Source organism: Anabrus simplex, chromosome 6, assembly GCF_040414725.1.
Source record: "Anabrus simplex isolate iqAnaSimp1 chromosome 6, ASM4041472v1, whole genome shotgun sequence".
Lineage (NCBI taxonomy): Eukaryota > Metazoa > Arthropoda > Insecta > Orthoptera > Tettigoniidae > Anabrus > Anabrus simplex.
Window position 1 is genome coordinate 83,261,816 of NC_090270.1, and position 15,426 is coordinate 83,277,241.

The following is a 15,426-nucleotide window of genomic DNA, read 5'->3' on the forward strand; positions in this document are numbered from 1 at the left end:
TTTTACACTGATAAGAGATATTTGCATAGTTCACACACCAAGTCAAGTGCTTGGAATGACAGTACTCTTCATGGACTGAAGTCTCCTATCTCGAAAAGGCAACGATTAATAGTGGTACATGCCGGTTCAGATGCAGGTTTCATTCCAAATGCTTTGTTGGTTTTCAAATCCAACCAAACAACAGGGGATTATCATGATGAGATGAACTATAGAAACTAGGAGAAATAGCTGACAGAGAAATTAATTCCTAATTTGCCACCCAACTCTGTAGTTGTGATTGATAATGCGTGCACCCACATCATCATCTTGAAAAACAGTTATGCAGGATTGGTTGACGGATAAGGGTATTCCATTTTCTACAGAGATGATAAATTCCAACTGTACGCTTTGATTAAATCCCATAAATCCCGCTATAAGACATATCAAATCGACAGAATACTTGCTATATTTGAGCATACGATTTTGCGTCTACCATCATACCATCCAGAATTGAACCCAATCGAAATGATTTGGGCTCAAGTTAAAAGATTATGTAGCACAAAAGAATGTTTCTTTCCGACCTGATAATGCAAGAACATTGCTGATGAAAGGAATTGCGTCAATTAGGGCAGAAGAATGGTCGAGTCGCTGTAGGCACGTAATCGACAATGAGAATATGTACATTGCAAGTGATCACATAAAGGATGAAGTATCAGAAAGCATAATCATTAATCTGGAGGACGATAGTGACAGCGACGGAGAGAGCGTTAGTGATAGCACAGATGATAGTGAAGGCGATATGAGCAGCTACCAACCTCTTTCAGAAGATGTGGACTAGAACAAGCCATTAGGTAAGTTAATTGTTATTTTATGATTACATAATTTTTAATCTCTTTGTTTGTTATTGTTATTATTGTTATTTCATTCAATGTTTCTGATTCTGCATGTCCAACAATATCATTATGCTATAGGTTAATGTGTCCTGGCTCTGATTATAACTACAATAAGGTATTACAAACACGCGTTTTCACTCGAACGCTGGCCACAGTTCGGCTGGCCAGACCACCAGCGCAGACGGTACATTAAAGAAAGTAAGGCGATTTAGCGAAGTGAGGGGGGTGTGCAGTGCCACTACCGAGCCCACCGGAACACTGCCGAAGTTCTGCGCAGCTTTCTTTGGCAAGCTCTTCATGCGGGACCTATATTTGGAATCATCATTAAAAATAAAGAAACACATATTTTTTGTTTTCAGAAAATCCATTTAAGGGGAGCTTGAAGAGAACTGATGTAGGGATTGAAGTATTTTTATTATGATACCTAATATTTTAAAAAGCTGTAATGACCATATGCCAGTATATTGACTATTTTGGCAAAATTATTGTAGTTGTCCGTTTCAGGTGTATTAATGACCACCTGCATATATTTTGGCTTTCGTTCACTGAAAGTCCTCATTTTTACCCCTCTCCCTAAAATCAAGATGGCAGCACAATCTTCCAGACAAGCTAGTAAATTGATATCTGGCAAAATTATAGGTTTTGCCTGTAACTGACAGAAAAATTCCAAGGATAAATTTTTCACTTTTTACCCCCAGATAATATCAAAATATGGAGGCAATTTTACTGGCAGTGCAGACCTTCGTTTCGATACATTTGGTGGCTAAACGGTACGTCGTGTCACAAAACAGATGACACAATCGACAATATAATTATTAAATTAATGTAGTAATGGTCCACCTTTCAATACTATAATGTGTAATATTCTAATATTAATGTAATTTAGAATATTACATATTATGGTATTGAAATTATTAAATTAATGTAGTAATTAGAATATTACATATTATAGTATTGAAAGGTGGACCATTACTACATTAATTTAACAATTATATTGTACTTACAATTCAATATGGATCAGAACCATGCAGTTTATAACCTATGATTATAACCTATGACACAATCGAACTCACCAACAAGAGATCTACAACAATGGTCCGATGACATTTTGTCGTATCTCCATCACTTATACGTTATAAAGAGCAGCATTTCTCGATTTTACATAAACGTTTTACTTTTTAGACATATATTTCATACCTTGGCACGCTTATAAGAAATATAGAGTTATCAAATTTGGCATGTATATTCACACATCTCATGGCTATGAGCCACACCCACCCTCGATCTCACATAAATACATAGACAACGAGGAGGATAGAAGAGGAAACTACACGTGAATCGCACCCAAGAAGGGCATATAACTCTGCCCTGAACTGGACATGCTATTCACCTAAATCAGTACCAGCTTAAACTAACACTACTAAGAATCGAAATCCAAATAAGTGATAAATGAATGTTTATTGAAAAGCAACGTTAATTAAATAATTAATTGAGAAAGAAAATGTAAGATCATAATAGGGTAATACATTACATATATGGGTTAGCCCGAATGACAACCAATCATGATATCCTGAACTCATCAATACATACATGCACTGTTGCATAATTACGCAAGGGATCTTAGCATTTTTACTCATGAAGATTTTGCATACAACAATTGCGAAGAGAATAGCTTTAGGCTAGGCCTTAAATCGATTGCTCCCAGTTATTGAGGGTCAACACATGATTACAAGTCGGGAGTACCTTATTCATTTCACCCTTACTTTACTTCTTATCCGTTATTATTTTTAACATCCTTCCTTTTTTTTAAACAATACCACGATCTCTTTTCATTAGGATCCCACACACCAAGGAGCACACAAAAAGGCTCGACCCAAGAAAAAGATAACCCAAGCGGGCAAAGAGAAGATACATCGGGGAAAAGAACGGAAAATAAATCAGATTAACACGGGCCAGCGTGCGGCCAAGAAGGAAATAAATCAAAATGGCAGCGTCCAGATCAAAAACGACTGGGATGCACACCAAATAAGGAGAAGAGGCAGCATCTGAGAGAAAAGGGGCGATAATGAACAGATAAAAATAAATTCAATAGACCGATACTTCATCTTAATACTCGGCTCATTCAATTATTCATTCATTCAACCACACGAAAAAACGCCTCAAAGGCAAATGACAATGGCCACCGATGCAAACAGGCAAATCCGGCCAACTCGCAGAGTGCAACCCAACCAAAAGTTAATAAGGACAAACGCCATTAGCGGCCAAATAGTTCCATTCACCGCGAACGTCAGCGGCACATGTCGTTGCTTCATTGCCACACAGATCACCCTCAAATATCGCTGTGTGCGGCCAGAATAAATCTTCCGATCGACACACGAACCATACTTCCAACCGAGGGCAAAGACGTTTCATTGAGAAGCCCATTATAATAGACAGAGGCTCAGATTTAGTTGCACTACATTTATATCAACAACTCACACAAACACATACAATCCAATCCCCGAGTATCAAGACGAGTTTTCGGCCACCCAAAATAAAAATAAAAGTAAAGGAAGAATGATCATACACAAGAGATGAAATTCAAATGGGTACATTACCCTCAATATCAATCTTCAGAACAAGTTAATCGTGCAGTGATTTAGCACGGTTTTAAATCTAAAATACATCCATTTGAAAGGTAATAACATTGCTTCTGTGTGTGAGGGCTCCATATTATTATTATTCTCCATCAGCAGAACAAAATAAATATCAAGGAGAAGATAATTAAAAAACCTAGTCGAAACAAGATCATCAATGCTCTTGACAGAGGGGGCTGCCCTCTATCGATAAAAGCCGGAAACACATATAGTAACAGTTTGATACCTATTCAGTGAAACATTGGTAAGACATTTTGGAAACCATGCTTGACCAGCATGTTTCAGCTATATGCAAGCCAAATTTCATTATTCTAGCTTCTGCACAAGTATGCAAAGAATGTAAAGTGTTAAAAATGTACCCAAATTTCACCCTATTCAAAGTTTCTAACTCAATCTAACCCATAAATATAGGAGATATGAGAAAAAAATGTTACAGGACTAACAGTGTAGAATGATAAAAGGGGCATCTGATGGCGGAATCCGCATGTCAATATGATGTACCGTTTAGGAGCAGTAAATCTCGAAATGAGGTCTGCACTTATGAACATGCCCATGCTTATCTGTCATCTATACCTCTATGTATAAAAGGCTAACTCCAACTGGCTGTAATCAACGTCCAGCCAAAACTACGCAACATAAAAAAATGAAATTTTGTAGATACTTTCATATTACTGTGTAGGTGCTCACTAAGGGAGGATTTTGGGGTATTCCATCGCTAAGGGGGTAAAAAGGGAGTGAACTGTTTAAATGAGTACATCTACATCTCAAAAACTTAACAGTTTACAGATGTAAAACTTGGAATTTGGAATCTACTTCAAAAATAAAGAAGCTTTTTTTTTTTTTTTTTTTTTTTCGGAAAATTCCCTAAAGTGGGAGGGTGAAAAATGGTGATAAATGGGTTGCTATTTGCTTTACGTCGCACCAACACAGATAGGTCTTATGGCGACGATGGGGCAGGAACAGCCTAGGAATGGGAAGGAAGTGGCTATGGCCTTAATTAAGGTACAGCCTCAGCATTTGCCTGATGTGAAAATGGGAAACCACGGAAAACCATCTTCAGGGCTGCCGACATGGGTTGAATACCTTTTATTATGGGGATACTGATATCTCAAAAACTGAAGGTGTTACAGATGTGAAAAGTGGTATTTGGAATCTTCACTAAAAATGAACACTTTTTTCTTCCTAAGGGGGGCTTGAAAAGAACTGATGTAGGGATTGACGTATTTTTATTATGATAAATAAAATCGTAACGTACATTGACTATTTTGGCGAAATTATCATACAGTTATCCGTTTCAGGTGTAATAATGACCATCTGCATATATTTTGGCTTTTGCTTACTCTAAGTTCCTATTTTTACCCCTCTCCCCAACATCAAGATGGCAGCACAATCTGCCAGAAGAGCTAGAAAACTGATATTTGGCAAAATTATAGGTTTTTTCCTGTAACCGACGGAAAAATTCCAAGATGTTTAAATTTTTTACTTTTTACCCTCGGAAAATATTGAAATATGGAGGCAATTTTTATGACAGTGCAGACTTTCATTTCGAAGTATTTGGTGGCTAAACGGTAAGTAGTACCTCAAAACGGATGGTACAATCTCCGCTGAATTTGGAGTGATCTACAACTTTGTTCCTATAGCTTTTTGTTGTATCTCTATCCCTTATGAGTTAGATTTGGCTGTGTTTCTCAACTGTATGTACATTTTGCAGTTTTTTACACATATAATTCATAGGTTGACACACTTATAAGAAAGACAGGATCATAAAATTCAGCACGAACATTGGCCCTCCGAGTAGCCATATGTGAGCCAAATTCTATGTTTCTAGCTGTCACATAAGTATCCGGAAGTTAATGCAGTGTGTGTGAAAACCTTACCCAAATTTCTCCTCATTCACACATTCTAACTCACTATAACACACATTTAGAGGAAATACGGGAATATGTCATATGATCAACCATTAGGCCGGTAAAAGAGGTGTATTATGTTGCAATCCATTTGTTCATATAACATACCGTTTAGCAGCAGTTAACCTGTAAATAAATGTCTACAATATGTAAACATGCATATACTTTCGTATATCGATTTACTGTATATATTATTCATTCAAGTCGATTTGTAGCGATTGAGAAGAGGTGTGTCTGTCTTTACGATTAATACTTTACAAATAGATAGTGACTGTCAGCAGGATGGCATCTGCTATTGTAATCAATACTCCCCACTTCGACTCTGACTGGCAGTAGAAATGAGTTCTTTCTCCAATTCCTGTGTAACTGGGATTAGTAAGGAGGGCTGATCATTCTAATGAATAATTCCCTTCCTGATTTGACTGGCAGACGGTAAGCGAGCATGCAATTTTCTTCAACCAATATCTGGAAGCAGGAAAGGGGCCCCACCATTGTAAAGAAAACTCCCCAAATCGACTGTGACCGCTCAGAAGACCACGGAGCCTTCTATTATAACGAAAACTACCCAACACGATGGTGAATGACAGAAGATAAGTGAGCCTGCCGTTATCATCACAAGTCCTCAAATCGCACTCATCATCATCATCATCATCATTTCCCATTATCCAGCTGTAGCCGGGTAGGGGCAAATATGGTTCCTCTCCACTTTCTTCGATCTTTAAAACAGTGTCCCAGTCCAGGTTTCTAATACTGTCCGGTTCCGTGGCTAAACGGTTAGCGTGCTGGCCTTTGGTCTCAGGGGACCCGGGTTCAATTCCCGGCAGGGTCCGGAATTTTAACCTTAATTGGTTAATTTCGCTGGCACCGGGACTGGGTGTATGTGTTGCCTTCATCATCATTTCATCCTCATCACGACACGCAGGTCGCCTACGGGTGTCAAATCAAAAGACTTGCATCTGGCGAGCCAAACTTGTCCTCGGACACTCCCGACACTAAAAGCCATACGCCATTTCATTTCATTTCTCTAATACTGCATTGGATTGTGTCCTTCCATCTCAATTGTAGTCTCCTGCGGCCTCTCCTTCCTTGCACTTGCATTTCCATCACCTTTTTTGGCATTCTTTCATCACTCATTCACTTTATGTGCCCAAACCATCTTAATGGGCTTTATTCTATCATTCATTTTTTCCACTCTAATTTCTTCCCGGTTTATCTCATTCCTTATTTTGTCTCTTCTGTCCGCATACTCCTCATGAACTTCATTTCGGCTCACTATATTCGACTCTTATCCTTCTTTGTCACTGTCCAAGTTTCTGCTCCGTAAGTTGTTATGTGTATGTTAAACATCTTGTACATAGTTTCCTTTACTTCCATTGGCACATCTTTGTCCCATAATATGTTTCTTACACTATGATAGAAACAGCTTCCAGCTTGAATCCTCTTACTAATTTCAGCATCCAGTCAAGCATTCTCCATTAATTCACTCCCCAGGTATTTGAACGTCTCCACTATTTCCAGGGACTTGCCTGCAAGTCTAATCTGACCTTTCCCTTCCTTCTCTCCTCTAGTCATAACAAGAGTTTTACTTTTTTTTCTACATATATTTTCAATCCACATTTTTCGGTCTTCCCATTCACCACATCCAAATGTTCTTGAACCTTCATGTCGTCTTCTCCCCAATTAACAATATTGTCTGCAAATAACAACATGTTCATTTCTCTTCCTCCATATGCTGCTTTTTCTGTTTTCATGATGTCATTCATTCATTCATTACTATTGTAAACAGGATTGGTGATAGAACACTTCCCTGTCTCAGCCCACTAGTTATTTTGAACCAACTTGTCCTGCCAACTTGTGTTTCCGTGCAACTAAAACATTCCTTGTACATTGCCATGATCATTTTTTTAATCTCTGTCCAATTCCTTTTTGCACCAGACTGTCCCTAACTTTAGTCCTGGGGACACTGTCATATGCCTTTTCAATGTCAATGAATGTCATCACCATATCATTCCCACACTCCCATGGCTTTTCCATTAGTTCTCATAATGAAAATGGGATCTATTGTTGACCTTCCACTTCTGAAACCAAAGTGATTTTCCTGTATCTGATTTCCAACCCTCAACTGTATCCTACTTTCCTCCCAATTCCTGAGGGCTTTAAAATATTGGGACACCCTCCCTCCAGGGGTCATAAATATGGAGGGCCCCTGCCCTGGGTTATGGGTGAAGTCCTCAACGGCATCTACGGTGGAGAAGATGAACTTCGGTACAGTGGAAATGGTGGAAGGGGCAAACCCATAGCGTCTATACTCCAGAGGAGCGGCTACGAAAGGCGCCTGTCTACATGTTAGTGGCGGCCTAAGTTTGAACCTGACAGTAGGTATAAAATGCCTTTGGGTGTGGCGAGCCCATCGTAAGAATAGCCTGTATGGATAAAGCAAATATGGTGCCCCGGAAAAGGTTAGGGCGTCCCCTGCTAAAAGCGACGCGCAGCTCTTTGGGTGCTGGGAGAACTGTGAGAATTGTGAGAACTCGCACTATACATTGGAAATGACGTATGGAAAAATCCCCATGCTGTTTCTTGGATAACGCTAAGAGACATGCAATTTAAAAAATCTTATTCACTGCGTGAACAGTAATAGTCGTCGATATCCATATACAATGTAGAATACCATAGCAAAGCACAGGTACATTTGCTAGTTGTTATATATATATGTCTTTCGGTTGTACAGTTTGTATTTATATGTATATATTAGTGCTTCTTATACGATAATGGTCTTACTAATAAAAAGTCCTAATACAGTTGTTTAACACTTGTTTAGTTATACAGTGAATAAACCCTGTATAAGCATTTTATATTTTTCTTACTAATAAACGTGGTATACGCATTGTATTACTGTACAGCACGTATACACTCGTTCCAAGGCGTAGGAATCTCTTCCTGTAGTTCACTGGCGTTTTTCGCACGTTCACCGCCTTTATGATCGCTTCTACTGGTTATCTACGAGCAAAACTTTGCGAAAAGTCACGCAGTAGCACGGCATATCGAAAAGGCAGTGGCAACACAAAGTGAGACAGCTGGAAATTGGCTTCTACTGATATCAACATTTCTTCAGCTTGCTTCTGTAATGAACGCCAAAAAATAAATGGAAAAGCTTAAGAAAAGATCAATAGCTCCTAACTGGGATAGTACGGAAAACGTAGGCAATTGTAATTGAATTGGCGAGTTGAAAAGTGTACACATTCCAAAATCCTTACTTTTCAGGAGAGAGGAAAACCTGTTTTGTAGCTAAAATAAAGGTTTGATCAAAAAAGTTTCTATTAGGCATTTATACATCATATTTCTGCGTATTCAACTACAAAGTATGAAAATCATATTACGTACGGTTTTCAAGTTATACCATTTTTTATGTCGAGGAATATGTCCCTTTTTATACTCAAACTTGAGAAAGATCTTTGTAGAGGCAGATAATGTATAATACAGTAAACTCGCAATTTCAAAAGTCTGTTAAGCAGTAACACATTACACAAAAATACGCCCAACCATCATTTCTTTTATCGTTATTCATTTTCATTCCGTGAGACACCCGGAAATGGGCTTATATTAATATCAACATTTCTTCAGCTTGCTTGTGTAATGAACGCCAAAAAAGAAATGGAAAAGCTTAAGAAAAGATCAGTAGTTCCTACCTGGGATAGTACGGAAAACGTAAGCAATTGTAATTGAATCGGCGAGTTGAAAATGGTACACATTCCAAAATCCTTACTTTTCAGGAGAAAGGAAAAACTGTTTTGTACCTTAAAAGAAAGGTTTGATCAAAAAAGTTTCTATTAGGCATTTATACTTCGTATTTTTGCGTATTCAACTACAAAGTATGGAAATCATATTACTTACGGTTTTCAAGTTATACCATTTTTTTATGTCGAGGAATATGTCCCTTTTTAGGGTACTCAAATTTGATCAAGATCTCTGTAGAGGCAGATAATGTATAATAAACTCGCAATTTCAAAAGTCTATTAAGCAGTAACACATTATTACACAAAAATATGCCCAACCATCATTTCTTTTATAGTCATTCATTGTCATTCCGTCTCTTTAAAATATTTTACTTTACGAAGATGTCTAACCTCCATAACCTCTGAACGGTGTATGTCTTCTATGTTTAAAATACCGTGAAGATCATCAACATTATCGTCTATTCTTTCATTGTGTGTTCAATGTTATATGGATAAGTCGAATATTTCACCACGATTATATTACTGTAGACAATAAATACCACGAAAATAAACAGCTCACTCGTTTCTTTTTCCGCTACTCGCCGCTATCCAGCGCTTATACAAGGGTCCTGGTCTGTATAAGCAATTCAATGAATACCTATAACACATGTATACACACGAGGCTTATACGCGGTTTATTAGTAACGAATTTCACATAAACAGTGTATAAACCTTGTATAAATGTTATACACCGTTTATTAGTAAGACGGTAAGTAAATAATTAATAATGTAAAATCTTAAAACATTATGGTCCTAGTTTCGAACTACATTGAGGTCATCTTCAGCCATGAGAACGATAAAACTGACATGAATATATACAGTAAATGAGTATTAGAAAGTAGTTCTGTTGTAAAAACTTCAAGATTAAAATTCAAAATCTTTATTACAACACATCATCTAGCTGAGAAGTTACATCACAGTTCCATTCATGAAAAATGGACTAAAGTTTTCACAATCAAAAAGTGTAAAGATTTTAGTATTTTTTAAACAGTCTTCATAGGAATTGGGCTCATTCAACTTGTTAAGTCAATGGACAGTGACACTCTGTATTTTAACCCTTTCGCACTCAGCCTATATGATGGGGTTTGCTCAAAGAAGCTCAAACTAATTCCTGTGATTTTCCAACCAAATTACAAAAAGTCAACACGTAAACAGTTTAACATATATTAAAATAAAATGAATCACACTACTACAGAAAACTATGAGCATTTCAGAAATGAATGTACCTTGGACGTTTTTATTATTGGTAAAGTCGAAAAAAATTATTTAAACTTCGAAAATTAATTTCAAAAAATAAATTATACTGTATTTTTCAATGACAGAAAGATCAGACATTATTGTTTCTTTCTTCTTTACTCTTAGACCTGAAAGAAAGAACGTTTAATTCTGAATAATTTCATATCATATGATGTATGTGCTGCAATTCACTCATGAAGTATGGCACAAAGTTATTCACTGTACACATAACTGTCATCGATGTCAGGTCCTCGTGGTCCGATGCACATTTAGCAGCTGTGACAGTGTCACTTCCCACATAATGGGAATCACTTTTGGCAAAAGAAGGTCATTATTACTGTCTAAATCATCTGAAAATTCAAGGATACTGGCCTCATTCGGCCTTGAATATGGCCTAGCCATTACGACAAAAAGATGACACAAGCACATGCAACAATGGAGTAATGAGAAGGTGTAAAATTATAGTTTGCAAAGTACAGCGAACTCATTATATACCAAAGAAACAACAAAACAAAAAACAAAATAAACACTAAACTAAACTGATAGAAAGATCAAACTGTTGTATTCATAAGCCAAGCAAAACAGATCCACGCAACAACAATTTCGAGTAACCACAACATAAAAATTCATGGTCAACAGATTTCATTTGTCGGAAATAAAAATATTTTGTAGGGCTGGTGGATATATCTGTAAAGTAAAACACAAATTCAACACTTTAAGTTATGTCACGATCAACTGTTACCATTTACCAGCCACGCAAAAGACCAAAATACGTAAACAGGACAGAGCCGATGTATCGGCGTCGTGAGCGTTCTCGCCATAACCTCTTGCACCGATAGATCGGCGCACTGAGTACGAAAGGGTTAACGAGATAAAATAATTTTTGAGATGCTACGGCTGAAGAAGTCTTAACCTCTCAGCGTGGGAGGACTTTCACTACCTGGATATCCTGTGTTGCGGGAAGAGTAGAGCTCCAAGCATGCTATGAATGCAGGCTTTTAGTTAATCGAGCATAACTGAAAAACTGAAATGAAATTTACCAAAATTTTTAGGTTTTAATTAATGCATAAACACACATACAGAATAAGTTACCGGAGTTACCTAAGGTCAGTGCAGTGGAAAAATCTTCTAATGCTTTCAAATCAAACAAGGAATATGGTTGAACCAAATACAGTATAGGAGTAGCTAGTACCCAGTTTTTTGAGAAATAAGATTTCAATATAGGTTTCTGTATAATGCTTATTAGCATTTAACTACAAAAACCACATACATTTCCTACACAGTAACTAGTACCCATTAATTTACCCTCTATCGGAACAGAAGTAACAAACTATGTGACAGCATATGACAGTAAACTCGACAGTAAAAAAGAACTGAAAAATTTTCACAGGATATAAGCAATTTCTTTGCAGTATTATAAGGCCATTAATCTGTCGTGATTTGCCCTCTTTGGCTGTTTAATATCCATATCTTCCCGCGTATCACAAGCAACATCACTCTCACGATCACTACTTTTACCCTCAGATCCTAGTCCTCGTTTAACAAAACGAAACTTTCTGTATCATCATTTCGCATTTTCGCATCCGTGATCATGAAAAAAGTTTAGCTGCTATGGTGTCAACAAGAGAACTTGTTGCTTTTTCAGACGCGATATATCATACGTAATTGATAAAAACTTGATAGATATACACATCAAATGAAAGATCGATGCTTTGTGTATACATATATGTCGTTACATTTGTAATAGTTCAAGAACTGTTCGCTAAATAGTACCATAAAGCAAAAGCTGCTACGTGCGTGCAATGCACGTCACTCCGCGACAGAGTGTTAGGGAGTCTGGGTGCATTATACGGCACTCCACGTTGAGCAGTTAAATAGAAGACAAAACATCTACCAAATTATGCGTACATAGTTTAAGATTAAATGTATTTTCACTTGTAAAGTGATGTGTATTGATTAGGTGGATCATTAATAACTCAAATACCGTATTTACGCAAAAAAATCCCCGCCACCGAATAATCCCCGCACCCTAACTTTAGAAAGGCTGATTTTGAAAAAAATGCTAACATCGACTCAAATAAAACCCGCACCCCAATTTCGTGCCTCATTTTTTAAGAAAATATGTGGGTATTATTCGAATAATACCCGCCACCAAATAATCCCCGCACCCTAACTTTAGGAAGTACCACTTTGCAAATTTCGTGGCAGAGCCAGGAATCGAACGCGGGCCTCCGGGGATGGCAGCTAATCACACTAACCACTACACCACATAGGCGGACATAAAATTTGGATTATACTGAATTAAATCAATTTCTCTCATTTCTCGCATATTATTATATTCTATTCAACTTGGCCATTGCAGCGATCACTACGATTCCGACATAACTGAAGTATTTTCCCAGCGTTCTCCGGGGCTGAGGTTAAAAATACCTCTGAAAACTGTGGTCAAGGTAGCTCACAAAATTCAGCGTGTCTCTAGGTTAGACTTTGGCTTTCTACACCTATCGTGGAAAATAAAGGGAAATATGGAAATATAGCCTCCATAGCTCAGGCGGCAGCACGCTGGTCTCTCACCGCTGGATACCGTGGTTCAAATCCCGGTCACTCCATGTGAGATTTGTGCTGAACAAAGCGGAGGCGGGACAGGTTTTTTTCCGAGTACTCCGGTTTTCCCTGTCATCTTTCATTCTGATTTTTTTTTAAATGCCAACATTGACTCAAATAAAACCCGCACCCCAATTTCGTGCCTCAAGTTTTTAAAAAAAATATGCGGGTATTATTCGCGTAAATACGGTATTTGTTCTTAATTACATCAAAATTAGCTGCATTTTAAAAGAATGCAAGTCGATGACATTATGTTTATGTGAAACTCATGCCTTGATTGCAGAGTCCAATATGTGTTGTCAATTCCTTAACAGAAACCACACTACCATGTCACTGAACAGATATAAGTGAAAGGAAGGAGGGGTGGTTTAGAAGGATGAGGCATGGCTTCCGCTATGGCGGAGCTGAGGAGTGCGGGATGGTGGGAGGTTGCAGGACGGTGTAATATAAATATATTACACGAGAGGGGGTTTCGGTTTTTATCTCTCTTTTCTTATCATAGATCGCAAATAATAATCTCAAATAAAATATCTCTACTTGAATTGTAAATATTTTCAGTAACAAACATTATGAAATTATTTTATTTTGTTTTTCTGCTAGTGGCTTAACGTCGCACCAATATACAGAAAGGTCTTATGGTGACGATGGGACAGGAAAGGCCTAGGAGTTGGAAGGAAGTGGCCGTGGCCTTAATTAAGGTACAGCCCCAGCATTTGCCTGGTGTGAAAATGGGAAACCACAAAAAAACATCTTCACGGCTGCCGACAGTGGGATTCGAACCCACTATCTCCCGGATGCAAGCTCACAGCCGCGCGCCTTTAACCGCACGGCCAACTCGCCCGATCATTTTGAAAATCATAGCTTACAAGATGATTACAGCACAGAGCAAAGCACTATAAGACACTTGGTACTGGCTTAAGGGTTATAATCAATTCATTAAACATTAAATTTGGCATAACATTGGTGTCATTCAAGACTAAAAGTCAAAATAATTTCACAATGACAGGGACCATGAGAAACAACGATGTTAGTAGAATCCAGGCAGCAGAAATGAAATTTGTCCGTAGCATGATCGGCAAAACACGGAGGGACAGAGTCCGTAATGAGGAAATCCGCAAGCAGGCTCAAGTTGTAAGACTGGAGGACAAAATAACAGTGCAGCGACTGAGATGGTATGGACATATGCGACGCATGGCTGATAACAGATTACCAAAAAAAAATGTACGATCTAAAACTTGAAGACAAAAGACCAAGAGGGCGACCAAGACTCAGGTACAAGGACATGGTGAAGATTGACATTCAACAGAGAGGACATACTTTGGAAAGCATTGAAGGCGAGAAGTTCAGGGACCGCAACTAGTGGAGAAGCCTCCTTTGCCGACCCATCGCTTAAGATGGAACGACATGGGATATGTATGTATCGCATGGCAGGTATTTTCAAAAAGAAAAAAAATCTAGCCCTGCGAGAACTGACAGATATTACCACACAAGTTTTACTGCACAACTTATTCAACATAATTAACCTCACCTCTCCAAGATTTTAACAGTACATCTTGGTTTTCAAAAGAAGTATTTAGCATACAGGTCATAACACACAGTATAACTACATCGACATTATAAGGTACTCCAGGATTCACATTCCACAAATATCAAGAAAATTAACAATTTGATCTTGAGAGTGGATATCTGTTGATATAATGACCACATCAAAATTCATACACACATGGAAAAAAAGAGGAAAAGAGAAACATTAGGAGATAGTGAAACACAGTTAAAATAATATTAGAAAATTACAAAAAAACTATGCATAATTTCCTGATATAAGTTTTACAATGGATTTTAAGAGGTACTTACTTTCACAATGAGTTCAAGGTTTTTGTCTGAGGCAAATGCACCAGCCTCTATCTTTGTTATACACTGATTCTGCCAGCATTTCCACCTAATATTGAATTCTGTCACAGAGAAACCACCATACACCTAAAAGAAAAGATTAGGAAAGAAAGAAATCAACAACAGTAAAATTTACAATTTGTGCATAAAATATAAAATGGTCCAAAATTATAAAAGAGAGAAAGCTATAAATAAATAACATCTTTCCAACACTTTTCATCCCTCATTATTTTCCAATCCAGGCCCTGTTGTTGTAAGTTGTTTCTACCCACTTCCACTGTAATCTATGCTCTCCTTAGACACTCTTTCCTTTCATTTGCAATTCTATAGTTTGTAGCAGTGTTCTTTCTCCAACCACCTATTCCATGTACTCTCACTCTCACAGTCTATTTCTCTCCATGTTATCACTTAACTTTTCTTGTATTCTAACTATCCTTGCCTTCTGTAACATATTTTTCAAAAATTTAATTCCTGCTGCCTGAATAAAATGTTTAATTATCACTGG

The 15,426-nt window shown here is 37.7% G+C and overlaps 1 protein-coding gene across 1 annotated transcript in view; it reads right to left on the bottom strand.

Moving 5' to 3' along the window:
- Nup75 (nuclear pore complex protein Nup75) overlaps positions 1-15,426 on the bottom strand; it is a 201,816-nt gene that overhangs the window by 132,619 nt on the left and 53,771 nt on the right. Inside the window, exon 6 of the mRNA XM_067149038.2 lies at positions 14,886-15,008. Within this exon, the coding sequence (XP_067005139.2) occupies positions 14,886-15,008 (123 nt within the window). The remainder of the gene's footprint in view (positions 1-14,885; positions 15,009-15,426) is intronic.